Here is a 16,833-nt window from a genome sequence, read left to right as displayed (position 1 = left end):
TACACTACAATGGGTGCTCCTGGTAATGGAACATATTATGTTGTTGAGGTAAGTGTACCATTGAGGACTTTCTGCAGATGTAAAATGATGAAGTTAGTGGACAGTTAAAAATAAGCTTCAGAGGAACAAATTAATCCTAAAAATGACCTTACTAAGTTGAACACGCTAAAAGCAGCTTTAGAATTTGGCCCACAGCTGGAATGAAAGATACGGTTTCTCTTTACTGAAAAAAATAGGGGTGTTTTAAAATGTTTACTGATGTGTTTGTATTAATGTTTTAACACTAATTAGCACCTAGTATAAAGTCCTATTTTTAAAAGTTGCCTACCAGTGCTACAATGCTTTAAATTTACAAAGCATGTTACAGACATTAGTTAACCCTGACAATAACCCTGTGAGTTACTTTATAGTATTATTGTAATTATTCTAATATAATCATTTATTATTATTATTAATACTGTTACCAGGGGGAGTCTTGGATTAACCAAAACCAAGTAACACATTTAAGAAGTAGTCGCTCTTTCTCCATAACGCTGAAGTCCTGTTTAAAACAGCGTTAAAACTGTGTTAGCTAATATCTTTTAAAAAACAGTTAAAAAAACAGTTAAAAAAACAGTTCTATTTTCCTAATCTAGATGGGGCCTTGAAAGGTAGAGTTCTACCCTCTGGGTATATATTAGCTTCATTAATGCTAATGTAATTGAGCACATGCATCCACAAAAGACACATTAATCCCATTTCCCCTTCTGTTTTAATCAATAATCCCCTGCCTTTAAAGGGCAAACTAAAATATTTTGAGAAAATAAACCCTAAATTTTCCTATCCCGGTTCCATTAATTGGTTCCTCGTATCTTAACATGTTATCTACCTACTTACTTATGCCCTCATTACCATATTATTTAAGATTTGTACTCATTAATGGATTTTATCCTCATAGCACTCACGTGAGGTACAGAAATATCTCCATTTTAGAGATGGACAACAGAAGCACAAGGCACATTGATGAGGTTGCCAATTTTGGTTGGACATATTCCTGGAGGTTTCATCACATGACATAATCTTGCACTGAAGATTCATCTTTAAATCCTAGAGACTCCAGGACAACCCTGGAGGGTTGCCAATCTTATATACTGATTAACATGCCACTCTGAAAGCCTGTGGATGAGCTGGGAATTGTTTCCACTAGGTCTCCCAAGTCCTAGTTCAGTTTCTAATCCACTAAACCATCTTTCTTATGTATAATTCAGAGTACTTTGAATGATATATTCTATTCATTGTACAGGATGAATTTTGACCTTACAGATATTTATCTTATAACCACATATGAATTGTAATAACACAACTCTGGAGACTGGTATTTGGAAAGTTCTCCTTCACAGCCTTTCTTCTCCCTCCCCCTGATGTTTCTTCAAAATGAGAAAAGAAGTGGAAGGTGAATCTTCGGTCCAGTATGCCACTTGCTCTTCCTCTCCAGCTGACAAAAAAGTATCTCATTTAGTGATAGTCTGTTATCTTCAGGTTGTGCAGCCTTTTAACAATCTTCTACGACTGACTGATTATGGAGAAAAATGTTCCTAACTTGTTTCAGAGTAGCAGCCGTGTTAGTCTGTATTCGCAAAAAGAAAAAGGAGTACTTGTGGCACCTTAGAGAATAACAAATTTATTTGAGCATAAGCTTTCGTGAACTACAGCTCACTTTATCGGATGCATTCAGTGGAAAATACAGTGGGGAGATTTATATATACACACAGAGAACATGAAACAATGGGTTTTATCATACACACTATAAGGAGAGTGATCACTTAAGATGAGCTATTACCAGCAGGAAGGGGAGGGGGGAAGGAGGAAAACCTTTTGTGGTGTCCTTGCTTACAGACAGCCTCCCCAACCTGAAGCAAATACTCACAAGCAACCACACACCACACAACAGAACCACTAACCCAGGAACCTATCCTTGCAACAAAGCCCGTTGCCAACTCTGTCTACATATTTATTCAGGGGACACCATCATAGGGCCTAATCACATCAGCCACACTATCAGAGGCTCATTCACCTTCGCATCTACCAATGTGATATATGCCATCATGTGCCAGCAATGCCCCTCTGCCATGTACATTGGTCAAACTGGACAGTCTCTACGTAAAAGAATAAATGGACACAAATCAGATGTCAAGAATTATAACATTCAAAAACCAGTCGGAGAACACTTCAATCTCTCTGGTCACACGATTACAGACCTGAGAGTGGCTATCCTTCAACAAAAAAACGTCAAAAACAGACTCCAACGAGAGACTGCTGAATTGGAATTAATTTGCAAACTGGATACAATTAACTTAGGCTTGAATAGAGACTGGGAGTGGATGGGTCATTACACAAAGTAAAACTATTTCCCCATGTTATTTCTCCCTCCCACCCCACCCCCCACTGTTCCTCAGACGTTCTTGTTAACTACTGGAAATGGCCCACCTTGATTATCACCATGAAAGGTTTTCCTCCTTTCCCCCCACCCCTTCCTGCTTGTAATAGCTCATCTTAAGTGATCACTCTCCTTACAGTGTGTGTTCTCTGTGTGTGTATATAAATCTCCCCACTGTATTTTCCACTGAATGCATCCGATGAAGTGAGCTGTAGCTCACGAAAGCTTATGCTCAAATAAATTTGTTAGTCTCTAAGGTGCCACACGTACTCCTTTTCTTTTTGTCCTAACTTGGCAGAAGATGTAACTGAACATTCTCACTAACTCCCAGTGCCATTTCCATGAGCCAGATTGCCAAATATTCTGTTTTTGTGTGAGTCCACCTCATGGAAGGGGAAAGGGAAATTTAATTTCTTTACTAATGGTCATACATGATATATGGTCCCAGTTTAGGTGCTCTCAAGTCATGTAGGGGGCATCATCGACCTTCACTTCACTGTTTTTGCTCCTCCTTTCCCCCCGACTCCATGAAGGCCTTTCTATGAATCCTGGGATGTACATGCTGGGAAGGGAAGCTGCACAGGCCTAGGGAATAAGTAGACAGGCTGTGAACAGAGGGGAGAGGGAACATAAATTGTCTTTCTCTGTCCCTGTAAGGATTCCCCTGGGAAAATAATACTGCCTCAGACTGTATTACCTCTTATGAGTAGTGCTCTTTCTCCTTCTCCATAGATCCTGGGGATAGGCATAGCCAGGAAATCACCCCACTGGAACTGCACTGTCAGAGAGCCTAGAGGCTGAGAGCTGTCAGAGGCCAGAGCTAGCAGAGAGGACCAGGATCTCAGTGCGGATGACCCTGCTCTCCCATGGATTTCAGAGGATCAACCAGGTTTGGTGACAGGCCTGCAGCCTATTCTGCATGTGAGGGGGGGAAACCCATTCTTCTCCATAGTGAATGAATTCCAGAAGAGAATCCATATAGAAGTTTCTTCCTCCAGAGCTCCTTTTCCAGATTCCCTGGGTAAGAGTGATCCTGGCCATAGCTAGAGCTCTAGGGAGATCCAGATCCTTTACCTAGCTAGATGATCCATGAAAAGTTACCAGCATTTTCTCAGATAACTGTTGGTCTCAGTAAAATTCAGCTACAATATTCTCTGTGTATTCCTACAAATAAGTAATAAAAATTGTGTTTTTCCTACATATAAACACAGACTGAATTATTTTAAGAGTTATAACAAGTTATTGCATTAAGCACACTGCAAAGATGTTTTTAAGCAACCAGCAGTGACAAGAAAATATGCAATATTAGGTTATACACACAGCCATTATTTTAAGCAAAGCCATAGGCAACAAAAAAAAAAAAAGAGGGAAATTAAACATAAAGACATACAGATTCCTGATGGTTTAGAAGATTAAAGAACTATAAAATTGTTTTTCAAAATTACTTACCTTGAGATGTCATTTTATTAATAAACATACACTGAAAAAGCAAAGGTAACATTGAAAGCAGATGTTGACTGAACCCACAATGGGATTTAAATTTACAACCTAAACTCACCATTCTTTTCAGCAGCCCTTACTCTGCTGATAATATAACTGTTGGGTTGCTTAGTCTTCCAGTTAATTGTTCCATTTATCCCTTCAGCAGAGCTTAACAAAAAAGCTTTTCAAAATAAAATAAATGCAAACAAAAAAAGAATTAATGTCAGATTAACAGACTCCCACAGATCAAAATGCCATTAGCTGGGATCAGATTCTTTTAAAGACAGCTTTTGTTTTCAACTTTTCTTCAGAGTGTAGAAACAGAAATAAATAAAATAGATGATGCTGGCTTATATATCCCTCTGGCAGTCATCATTTTGGCATGCTATCTCCAAATAAGGCAGGTCTACACTTCTGCCAGCCTACCTATGTCAGATAGGGTGTGATGATATGTGATCTATGACCAACACAGCAATACCAGCAAAAGCGCATAGTGCAAAGGCAGTTATACTGTAAAACTGTACTTTTAGCAGCATAGTTTGTTTCGCTCTGGAGATGGGGGTGTAGAAAAAACTATACTGCTAAAGGTGAAACTTTGCCAGTACAAACTGCATCTGAACTACAAGTGCTTTGACAGTATAATGCACTTGTACACCTATGCCAGTAAAGTGCAATGTAGACAAGGCATAAGAGGTTGAACAAGTCACCCTCAATTCACGATAATACTCACTATTAATTGGCTAACAGTTTGCTGAAGACAAAGTAATTTTGATTTCCCCCAAAGACCAAGTGAATCATTATGGGCCTAAATGTGCACCACATCACATCCAGTGTAATAATGCGCCACGTGTAATATATTTGTTTTAAAATTCTCATAAAACAAATTCAAATACATTGTTCAATAGAGGATTATGTTTATGCAAGTAAGCAAAAAATTTTAAATATAAAGACGATATTTCAAATTGTTTACTGTGACAGTTAATATAAATGTGTGATTTAGAGTTTACCACAATATATTACAATTGGAATGTTTGTTGTTGTTCGAAATGTATGAAACACTTATCTTAAAATCAATGTAATTTCTACAAGAAAGGCCATTTAGTTCAGAATGATAGCAAAATCAACGTTATGTTTACCACTGATCTTTTACTAAAAACCAGTCCATTAACTTACTAACAAAAGGATGTCTTAAAGAAGTTGAAGAACATCATGTGATGGGAAATGGGTAGGTTACAATCAACAACCTTGCATGTATTCAGTTTGGGGGTAAGGAGAAGCATTAATCTTCTGAAATGAAGTTAAATTGTTTTTTAAAGGTAATGTCAAGCTGTAGCTTCTTGCCTGGGACCTAAAGGTGAGAGTAGGGATGACTGATTATAAATGGGTTAGGGGAGCCGAACCCCACACATTAAATCCCTCTTTATTTATTTAAAACAAAACCTCTTCTGGCACATGAATCATAGAATCATAGAATCATAGAATATCAGGGTTGGAAGGGACCCCAGAAGGTCATCTAGTCCAACCCCCTGCTCAAAGCAGGACCAAGTCCCAGTTAAATCATCCCAGCTAGGGCTTTGTCAAGCCTGACCTTAAAAACCTCTAAGGAAGGAGATTCTACCACCTCCCTAGGTAACGCATTCCAGTGTTTCACCACCCTCTTAGTGAAAAAGTTTTTCCTAATATCCAATCTAAACCTCCCCCATTGCAACTTGAGACCATTACTCCTCGTTCTGTCATCTGCTACCATTGAGAACAGTCTAGAGCCATCCTCTTTGAAACCCCCTTTCAGGTAGTTGAAAGCAGCTATCAAATCCCCCCTCATTCTTCTCTTCTGCAGACTAAACAATCCCAGCTCCCTCAGCCTCTCCTCATAAGTCATGTGCTCTAGACCCCTAATCATTTTCGTTGCCCTTCGTTGTACTCTTTCCAATTTATCCACATCCTTCCTGTAGTGTGGGGCCCAAAACTGGACACAGTACTCCAGATGAGGCCTCACCAGTGTCGAATAGAGGGGAACGATCACGTCCCTCGATCTGCTCGCTATGCCCCTACTTATACAACCCAAAATGCCATTGGCCTTCTTGGCAACAAGGGCACACTGCTGACTCATATCCAGCTTCTCGTCCACTGTCACCCCTAGGTCCTTTTCCGCAGAACTGCTGCCGAGCCATTCGGTCCCTAGTCTGTAGCGGTGCATTGGATTCTTCCATCCTAAGTGCAGGACCCTGCATTTATCCTTATTGAACCTCATTAGATTTCTTTTGGCCCAATCCTCCAATTTGTCTAGGTCCTTCTGTATCCTATCCCTCCCCTCCAGCGTATCTACCACTCCTCCCAGTTTAGTATCATTCGCAAATTTGCTGAGAGTGCAATCCACACCATCCTCCAGATCATTTATGAAGATATTGAACAAAACGGGCCCCAGGACCGACCCCTGGGGCACTCCACTTGACACCGGCTGCCAACTAGACATGGAGCCATTGATCACTACCCGTTGAGCCCGACAATCTAGCCAGCTTTCTACCCACCTTATAGTGCATTCATCCAGCCCATACTTCCTTAACTTGCTGACAAGAATGCTGTGGGAGACCGTGTCAAAAGCTTTGCTAAAGTCAAGAAACAATACATCCACTGCTTTCCCTTCATCCACAGAACCAGTAATCTCATCATAAAAGGCGATTAGATTAGTCAGGCATGACCTTCCCTTGGTGAATCCATGCTGACTGTTCCTGATCACTTTCCTCTCCTCTAAGTGCTTCAGGATTGATTCTTTGAGGACCTGCTCCATGATTTTTCCAGGGACTGAGGTGAGGCTGACCGGCCTGTAGTTCCCAGGATCCTCCTTCTTCCCTTTTTTAAAGATGGGCACTACATTAGCCTTTTTCCAGTCATCCGGGACTTCCCCCGTTCGCCACGAGTTTTCAAAGATAATGGCCAAGGGCTCTGCAATCACAGCCGCCAATTCCTTCAGCACTCTCGGATGCAATTCGTCCGGCCCCATGGACTTGTGCACGTCCAGCTTTTCTAAATAGTCCCTAACCACCTCTATCTCTACAGAGGGCTGGCCATCTCTTCCCCATTTTGTGTTGCCCAGCACAGCAGTCTGGGAGCTGACCTTGTTAGTGAAAACAGAGGCAAAAAAAGCATTGAGTACATTAGCTTTTTCCACATCCTCTGTCACTAGCTTGCCTCCCTCATTCAGTAAGGGGCCCACACTTTCCTTGGCTTTCTTCTTGTTGCCAACATACCTGAAGAAACCCTTCTTGTTACTCTTGACATCTCTTGCTAGCTGCAGCTCCAGGTGCGATTTGGCCCTCCTGATATCTTTCCTACATGCCCGAGCAATATTTTTATACTCTTCCCTGGTCATATGTCCAAGCTTCCACTTCTTGTAAGCTTCTTTTTTATGTTTAAGATCCGCTAGGATTTCACCATTAAGCCAAGCTGGTCGCCTGCCATATTTACTATTCTTTCGACTCATCGGGATGGTTTGTCCCTGTAACCTCAACAGGGATTCCTTGAAATACAGCCAGCTCTCCTGGACTCCCTTCCCTTTCATGTTAGTCCCCCAGGGGATCCTGGCCATCTGTTCCCTGAGGGAGTCAAAGTCTGCTTTCCTGAAGTCCAGGGTCCGTATCCTGCTGCTTACCTTTCTTCCCTGCGTCAGGATCCTGAACTCAACCAACTCATGGTCACTGCCTCCCAGATTCCCATCCACTTTTGCTTCCCCCACTAATTCTATGACTTTTTCTCCCTTCTCTCCCGCAGTTCAATGGAAAGCAGCAGCAGGGTGGATGGGACAAGGGGAGAAGGGAATGGTAAATTCTAGCCTCATCACTGAAGAACCAGAATAAAGTCCAGGATGGGAGGGGAAGGTGGGCCACACTAGGATAAAAATGTACTAACATTTAAATTCTACTTGTGCTGGCTACACTAGGATTTTAAAATGTCTTAGCTAATACATACTAATAGTAAAAAAGGTAAAGAAACTGGTCAGATCTTCCATGCAGGCATAAAAACCAGCCGCAGATTAGCCACTGGGGCCTGTGCTCAGGAGCCCTGGCCAGTTGGGCACCCCTATGCCCCAACCCACTCTGCCCAGCGCTCCTGCCAGGGATTGGGGTCAGGGCGCGGGAGCTTGCCTGGCTCTGTCCACCTGGTGCTCCTGCCGGGGAGTGGGACTGAGGCACGGGGACTTACCCCACTCCGTCCGCCCACATGTTGCTCCTGCCGGGGAGCGGGGTTAGAGTGTGGGGGAAGGAGCGCCAGGCAGGCGGGGCAGGACAAGCCCCCGTGCCCCGACTCCATTTCCCCGGCAGGAGTGCCAAGGAGGAGTGTGACTGCAGTCAGAAGGGTGGGGGAGGGACTCCCACTTGCTCTGGCCCAGGGCCCCACAAACCCCTAATCCCACACTGATAAAAAACAATGTAACTGGCTCCTGCCCATCACACACCCTGGAATCCAGAGGTGGGGAGGGGTGAGGGCATGGCCAGGGCAGGCTGTGTGACAACAATCCCCAGATGGTGATGGCTTCTTGGCACTATCACCCTCTGATCTACATTAGAGCAGCTCTTAGACTAGAAACAAGCAAATAATTTTCAGGTTTGGAAGATGCTAATGGGTTTAAAGGACTAAATAAAAACACAGTAAAGTCAACAGAAGCAATCAATGTCAAGACATTGAAATTTCTGCATAATTAGTGTATTTTTTAAAATTGTAGTTATTCTCATCTTGACACACTTGGACTTACTTCACTAACTCTCATGCCCCTTATTTAATTATAAGGAAACTGGATGTCTCTGAGGACTTCGAAATAAGATAAAAGCATTTCACATCTACATCATTTGTTCAAGTACAGCCAAACTGGTGATGACCAAAAGTTGACAGAATTGGAAAACTGTTCAGTGGCCAATAAGAAGTAGTTTCATTAGTTTCAGTTTCTTGTATGTGGATATTCAATTCACAGAATCACCATTACACACTTGATAAGTCTCAGTAATGAAGCCAATGGCTAAATGAACATGGAACACATCATTTCAAAGACAGTACCTCCAGACTTTTCCTGAGCATTTAATTTTATTATTAAAATAAATCATACCACCTTAAAATTGTTAAAACCTCAAGTGGGGCATGGTATATATATTATCCAACCCCCACTGGTACTTCAAATACCTCACTTGATATTACATAAAAATATTATAATTACATTAATTTCAGAACAATTTATATTTACATTCCGCATATCAATATTGTGTCCACGGTAACTCTGCTGGGTTGTGGAGTCAAACAGGAAATGGTTAAGTGGCTGAAGAGTAGATGCAGCTGGACCTCATGCATCTACCTGGCACAGCTGCTATGTATAAATGAAGGAAGACACAAGACATGGCTAGATTAGAAGGAAAGAACCAAAAGCTGTGTTTTTAAAATAGTTATTCTTTCCAAAGGAGAGGATGTTATTTTTTGGAGTTGGTTTATATGTTACAAAGGTAAGGCTATTTATTTGGACTTTGATTATACCCTGGAAAAGAAAGAATTTAAGAGTTTATTTATTTATTTTGTAACTTTTTACTACCAGAAAGGGAAAGCCTACCCCATGATAAAAGCAAATAAGAATTTCTGAAGTTTAATTACAACACACTAATAGCCTTTAAATGTTCACTGTCCACTTGAAGTCTACCTACTTTTAAAAAAGTTAGCCACTTTCAGATACTACATCTGGCCTACCTCCTCTACCATGACATGTGATTATTATGCTCACATTTTACTACTTCTGAAAATGTGTGTTTCCTCTTCTCTGGTGTGATGTGAAAAACCACGCACAAGTAACTGGCTATAATACACTAAATATTATCAATCACAAAAATAAACAAACTGAAAACTTATGATAACCTTAAATTATCTTTTGCTTCAGGGGCTCCCAGGTAAAACTGAGGTTGCTAAAAGGAGGTTTTCTCCAATCCTAGTCACTATCCCCTTTTATCTAATGTTTTATGGGAAACCATTCAACTGGCTTAAGGGACATGGGGTACGGGGAAGATATCTGTTACTGGCTCTTTTGTTTCTGCATATGCTTCTAAAATATTAATATTTCTTTCTGTACTACAAAGTATTCTTATGAGAATGAATTAAAATAACAACTTTGTAAAGTTATCCAAACTGGGGAAAAAGACAAATCTAACATAAAAAACAAATGCAAGAAAATATAACTAGGGAGTTTTAGAGATCTATGCTTTCTTAAAGTATCTGAGGGGAAAGAGTTGTATAATTATATGATGACACTTCTCAGTTTGATTAGAAACTGTAAATCCACCTTTCAAGTATCCAAAATAGCCTGTAATTTTTTCAATCTAAATTATGCCACCCCACAAACAAAAAAAACTTTATTCCATAATTGCAGTCAAACCAATCAGATGACTATTGTAAAGACTCACCCTTCTGTATCTACTTATCTGATTAATATACAATCAGGTTTTTTTATGATGAGTTATGTCAGCAGAAAGGACAATATGGGATGGATTAAGGCATAAGCACTAGAAGCTTAGGGCTGCTCCTCAAGTCATGCAAGTAAGAATCTGAACTCCTACTTAAACAAATTTCTAGCCCTCATGATGCAAAGAAAACACTGAAAAAAGGAAACTAACTAATTGATGCGGTGATGTCTGAATCTACAGATGACCAGAAACAATAGCTCTGAAAGTGCGAATTACTCCATTCTTTTCTTGGGTGTTATTCCCAAGACCCAGTCCACTGTTTGTGTGGTCCTGCAAACATTATTCTAGTGATCATTCTGTGTCAGGAAGAGAAGAGTGCAGTGGGTCTAGCCCAGTTTCATAAGCAGATACGCCCCAGCTTCTGGAGTAAGTACTGGGGGTCTAATGTTTCTGCTGCCGCCTCTCCAAACGGGGAAGGGACCCTTCTTGCTGTTCCTGAGGCACCCATATTCTTATCCCTGCCTCTACTAGAGGGGAGGAAGCCCCTGCACTACCACCCCAAGTAAAGGCGGTTGGGGAATGCCAGGGCTGTAGAATGGGGACAAGGTTGCAAGGGAACAGCCACAAGGGGATGTGTGTCTACGGCTCCAGGTTCCCTTAATTTGACTCTAAAGGCAATATGACTGATTTATAAAAAATTTCGAAAAGAGAAATCAAGTATAAGGTTTAATCTTGGGATAATGTAGAGGTCTTTATCTCAGACTCTAGTAAACTCTCTTTTCCCCATGTCTGAAATCATGATTTCATAATGCAGTCTAGTTTTAACAGCAATTATTGAATTAGTAGTTCTTTGAAATTATAAATTTTTAAAGCTTGTTCTATCACAATATCAAGGAATGTCAAGACTTATCTTCCCTGGCTTTGCTGGAGGACTTCCAAGGGCAGGGGGAAGAAGTCACAGATGGTCATCGCTAACTCTCATATCTCAAATGAAGAAATCAAGGATTCTGAATCTTAAAGTTCATTAGCCAGTGGAATTAAATGTCAACAAAAAAACTCCTTGAAACAGTAACTAAAAATCCCATACCCTTTCACCTTTTAAAACCAAATGATATAACTTCAAGTCAACATGCTTTTTCCAGGGTAAATAAGACCGTTATTTCTGAAATAAGCTTTTTTTAAAACCTTTGTTATTTGTACATCATAAAGAAGCAAAAAAGAAAAGAGCCTGGACTTGTGCTATTGCAGATCAACAGCTATAACTAAAGGAAAGAGTAAAATCTTAATTACCCAAACTTGCAGAAGACAACACTTCAAGCAATGCCCTTAATCAATATGCAGATCATCAACTAGTATCAGTAGATGTTTCATGCACAGGTTAAGAGCAATTTAAAAACAAAACAATGCTTCAGTGTATTAGGGGATGTTGAATGGCTTCCAAAATCCTGATTGATGTGCAAATAAGAATTCAGAATTAAGTGAATATCTTCAAATATATAAATCTGAATGAGATAAGCCCTGGTTATCCGAGGACAAACCATCTGTGACATGCTACCTGAGTTGAGATCAGCAAAGAATCCTAAGGTAAAGTCTCTCTTTGATAACTGAGGGTCTTCTGTTTTGAACTCCATAGAGTAGTGGTCACCAGAGGCCAGATTTATTATCTTTCAGGTTCAGCAAAAATCCTTTACACTATTAAAAAGGGAGAGGTATGGGATGGTTACCTTATGGGCAGTTCTGTATCTTATATGTGAACTTGGAGCATAGGATGACATCTATAGCTATATTTTGTAATAGGAGTGGCCACAGTAACTGATCCTCCGAGCCACATACAATAATCTTCAGAAGTTTGAGAGCTGGGCATGCTGCTGGGGCTCAGGGCTTCCGCCCTGCTCTTGCTGAAACTCCAAGTGCCAACAGGCACCTCCTGTTGGGTTGAAGCCCTGAGAACCCCCTCCTTCCACAGCAGAAGTCCCTAGCCCCATCACCCTGTTGCTGCAGGACAGATGCCCTGAGCTGCCCCTGCCCCAGTCTGGTAGGTGGAGAATGGGGGTGCGGGGAGGGGGCTTCACAAGCTGCGCGTTCACTGTAACAGAGCTGTATGTGGCTCACGAGCCACAGTTTGGCCACCCCTTTTTATAAAGTTGAAGAAACGAGTAAATGAAGCTAGTACTGCAATAAATACAGTATTACAGAAATTTGATAGCATGCAGATGCCATTTATTAACATTATAAGATACAGCTCTTATTATGATGCAGTCTTTTAAACCACACATAGTTGCCCACAACTGTGTCCTATACCTTGCTCACATGGGTTACATTGTCAGACCCTTTGAATAAAGCAAGGCTGTAAAGCCTAGAATGGGTTAGTTTTCCACATTCCCACTCCAGAAACTCATAAAAACCTTTAGAAGTACTAGATTTGAAAACAAATGCTAATGTTTTAATTCTGTGTAATTTATCCCTTCTGAAGTTAATCTTTCATTGACTGCACCACTTATATCCTGCACACTGAGCCCATTCATCTGTAATGTAGATGTAAATAACCTGAGGTCTCTCAAGAAATGAGCAACTAATCTTCCAAAAACTATTCATTTTTTTTTCCACTTTCTGTATCTATCCAGTTAACACTGTTGAAAATTTAAGTCTGAAGAGACTGGCCTAGCTCCCCTTTTTACTGACAATCTAATCCTATGGGGGGGGGAGAGAGAGACTGGAAAGCATGCTGTTGAGGGGAGCTGTTTCACAAATCTATGCTTGCTAGATAGAACTGGTATGATCCCCACCTTGCATTACTTTGGTGGATTAACCACAAACATATGAATCAAAACCCGAAACACTTGTTAGACTCCACCCCAAAAAATTTCACATTACTTCCATTTTTTAAAATATTTTAATGCATGTGGTACTTATCATATTTAAGGTAAGTGATCCCAAATGCCATTGCTTCATAGTTTGAGAGAATTAAATGCAAATAAACTTTTGATCACAACAAAAGGACAGAGAAACTATGTGATTAAACCACCATGAAAAATAGCTACACATTTTTTTTTCACTGCAAAATCCTGGTACCCTAATTACAAAGTTTATGGGAGTAGCTGCACTCCTTTAACCTTTTTAGTAGGGTGGCCTAACACTTTCCTTCATAAGAAATGTCTCTGCTTAAAGAGACAATACTTTTTGTGGCAGGACTCTGAAAATAGTATGATCATGTGATTAAAGACTGTTATAAACATATGCAGAAAGGAGCAGAATAAAAGTTGCTGTATAACCTTAATTCTGGCACTCTAACTTCTGAGTGCTTGACACTGGTGGGACCATAATTCTTAAGTCTTTCTTGTATATAATTATTTGCACAATGGCAGAAGCATGCAAATGCATGTTGCTTCAGACAGAGCTCGAAGAAGTGTCGGCAAATCCTATGAGGTCATGAGAGGTGACAGGAAAATATACTCTTTGTAGCCTTCAGTAAAACTAGATCTATGCTCGCTACCAGAATTGAGTACAGGGATCTCTTTTAAATGACTGTGCCATCAAATTATCTTCATGCATCACATCTCTTGTTCTTGACATGATTACCTACAGCCTGTTAATCTATGGAGGCATGCATACCATGTTCATTACTGTGGCATGAGGGTACCTCTCTCCCATGTAGGTCATATCCAAAGTGACAACTACTCCTAAAATGGGCATGTTACTCCCGGTGCAGTGGTTGGGATGGGGAGGAGCTGGCCAGCACTATGTTACATGGATGGTGGCCAGCACATCACATCTAGCATTCCTGTAGATTTTTATAGTGTCAGGCTGCTGTTTTATAGCGTCAGTACAAGCCTAGGGGAGGGGGAAGTTGGGGCTGTGTCAATCCTACAGAGACGATGCACTGCCACCGAGGCTCTGAGACTGGCTTTGCTGCAGAGACTCCTGTTTTCCGTAATGATCGCAGGGGCGGCTGCCCGCTAGGGCCAGGGGCTGCTGCTGCGGCTGCTGGAGGGCAAGGCGGGGTTAGAGGGGCCGAAGCTGCTCGCGGGGAGGGGACTACGGGCGCCGCTACTTGAAGGGGAAGTGGGAGGTTTAAAAGGGGAGCGGCTACTGCTGCGGGGTACCGAGGGGTCGCTGCCCTGGAGGTAGTGGGGGTCCTTGTTGCAGGCAGTGACTAGGGGGGCCGCAGGGAACAAAGCGGGCTCGAGGGGGCCGCTGCCGGGGATTGAGGGGTGGCCGGCGAGGCGGGTCGGGGTTTGGGGCGGCCAGCGAGGGGCTGGGGGGGGGGAGGGTACAACGGGGCCGCGCCTGTTCGATGCAGTGAAGGAGCCGTTGCGACCAACCTGTCAGCAGGAGGGTGGTGAAGGCGCCCCCGCTCCGCCTGCTCTGCGGTCGGGACCCCGGCGTACAGCGCTGCATGGCTCCTCGCTCCTCCAGCCGCCGCCGCCGCATCCTCCGCCCGCTCCGTGCCGCCGCCTGACACCAGCCAGCGGCATCCCCCCGCCCCTAGTGACGGTCTCCAAGCAGCGCCGGTCGGTCGCCTCCGCGGGGCATTCTGGGAGGAGCCGCGCTCCCTGCAGGCCTGGGAGCGAGCCAATGCGCGCCCCTGAGCCGCGAGGGCGCGCGCAGGCCGAGCTTGCGGCGGCTTCTCGGGGGGGGGGGGCAGTAAGCGCCCTCAGAGGAGCCTGGTGGGGAGCCCCCCCCCCCTTCCAGTCACTCAGTGCCCTGTTTCGGAGTCACAAGTGCCCCTGGCCTGGCCGGCTCTGGCCTGTACTTAACCCCGAGGTGGAGCCCTGAACCGACTCCTTCCATCCAGCGCCGCACTGGCACAGGGCGAGCAGGATTTGCCTCGCCCTGCAGCCCCTCCCTGCCACCGCAGCAGGGTGCAGATGGACTCGGGCACCCGACTGGGTCCAGCTTAGGGTTGCCAGGTGTCTGGTTTTAGACCGGAACGCCCGGTCGAAAAGGGACCCTGGCGGCTCCGGTCAGCACTGCCGACCCGGCTGTTAAAAGTCCAGTTGGTGATGCAGGCAGGCTCCACACGGCTCCGGGGAAGCTGCCGGTTTCTTGGGACGGCTACTGGGGCTCTGCACTCTACCCCCAGCGCCAGCTCAGCAGCTCCCATTGGTCAGGAACCGTGGCCAATGGGAGGGGCGGTGCCAGTAGATACGGGTAGTGCCCAGAATCATGTGGTCGCGCCTCCGCTTAGGAGCCGGAGAGAGAAGCCAGAAGCTTCCTGGGAGCTGCTTGAGGCAAATGCCATCCAGAGCCTGCACCCTGAAACCCCTCCTGCACCCCAAGCCCATACCCCCTCCTGCACCCCAAACTCTGGTCCCACCCCAGAGCCCGCACCCCCAGCTGGAGCCCTCACCCTAAATCCCTCATTACTGGCACTATCCCTGAGCCCGCAGCTGGAACCCCAACCGCCTTCCCCAGCCTGAAGCCCTCTTCTGCACCCCAAAACCCTCATCCCTGGCCCCACCCCCCCAGATGGAGCCCTCCTGCACCCCAGCCCTCTGCCCTAGCCTGGAGCCTCCTTCCACACCCCAAATGCCTCAATCCTGGCCCAACCCCAGAGTCCGCATCCTCAACTGGAGCCCTTACCCCCATCACATCTCAACCCCTGCCCCAGTCTGGTGAAAATGAGCGAGTAAGTGAGGGTGGGGGGAAGGAGCAACGGAGGGAGTGGGGATGGAGTGAGCCAGGGCATGGCCTTGGAGAAGGGCTGGGCAGGGGATGGGGCAAGGGTGTTTCGTTTTCTTCAGCTACAAAGTTGGCAACCCTAGTCTGTCTCATGTCTGTCTCAGCTACAGAGCAACTAACTCTTCCCATGCTCGCTGTGACAAATGAGCCACAGTGACTTTACAATTCTTTACAAGTAGCGACAACACAAACTGAAGGGGAAGTGGCAGCTCAATGGAGGTAGGGGTGACTTCAGCACCTGTTCACATGGTGTCTCTATGGTGTCCACCCACATTTTCCAGGGTCCAGCACGAGCAGTGAGTACAGGAGAAACCCTGCACGTGCTCCTGTGACCCATGAGCCTCTTAGTGCCAGCTGGTAAGGTGGTTACAAGAATATCCCGATCCTGGTGTGTCCGTTCTAGTTCACCAAAGACTGTCTTGTGAGGTGTTAAAGGAAAGCCAGGGTCATGCTGCTCATTAATGTCGTGAAATGTAGGTACAGATACTATGAAAATATGTTCCTAAAACCAGGATGAAGACAGAGTTGACAAACAGGCTTCTGCCAGATAAAACATGTTTTTGTTACCTATCTCTCTTGGTCCACTTATTGTAAGGTGACACAATGGGGAGTCATTTACATATGAAGTCAGCGGGGGAATGTGAAATCAACAGGGGGGGGGCACGTCAGAGAATAAGCTATGGAGGAGAATCCTGACTCTGAGATCCAGACAATGAGTTTTGGAGAATATAAGGAGAAGGCAAGGAAAACACCCCTTTCTCCTGTACTTAAAGTGACACTATGCCCCATATTCTTCATAGAGATATTATTAATCATAGAATA

At 43.9% G+C, this 16,833-nt stretch overlaps 1 protein-coding gene across 14 annotated transcripts in view; it reads right to left on the bottom strand.

Annotated features, from left to right (window-relative positions):
* Positions 1 to 15,555, bottom strand: part of SGCE (sarcoglycan epsilon) — a 66,722-nt gene extending 51,167 nt beyond the window's left edge. For 3 of the 14 annotated variants that reach the window (XM_038392832.2, XM_038392835.2, XM_038392834.2), the window contains exon 1: positions 14,652 to 15,555. In XM_038392832.2, the coding sequence (XP_038248760.1) occupies positions 14,652 to 14,760 (109 nt within the window). In that variant the 5' untranslated portion in view covers positions 14,761 to 15,555. Of the gene's footprint in view, positions 1 to 3,974; positions 4,080 to 14,651 lie in introns of those variants that run through there. The other 11 variants (XM_043509283.1, XM_038392833.2, XM_043509286.1 and 8 more) reach the window with 7 other exon arrangements.
* Positions 15,556 to 16,833: the final 1,278 nt, after the last annotated feature.

This window comes from Dermochelys coriacea, chromosome 2 (genome assembly GCF_009764565.3).
Source record: "Dermochelys coriacea isolate rDerCor1 chromosome 2, rDerCor1.pri.v4, whole genome shotgun sequence".
Taxonomy (NCBI): Eukaryota; Metazoa; Chordata; order Testudines; family Dermochelyidae; genus Dermochelys; species Dermochelys coriacea.
Note: the sequence above shows the minus strand (reverse complement) of the source record. Positions and strands in the feature narration are given on the sequence as shown.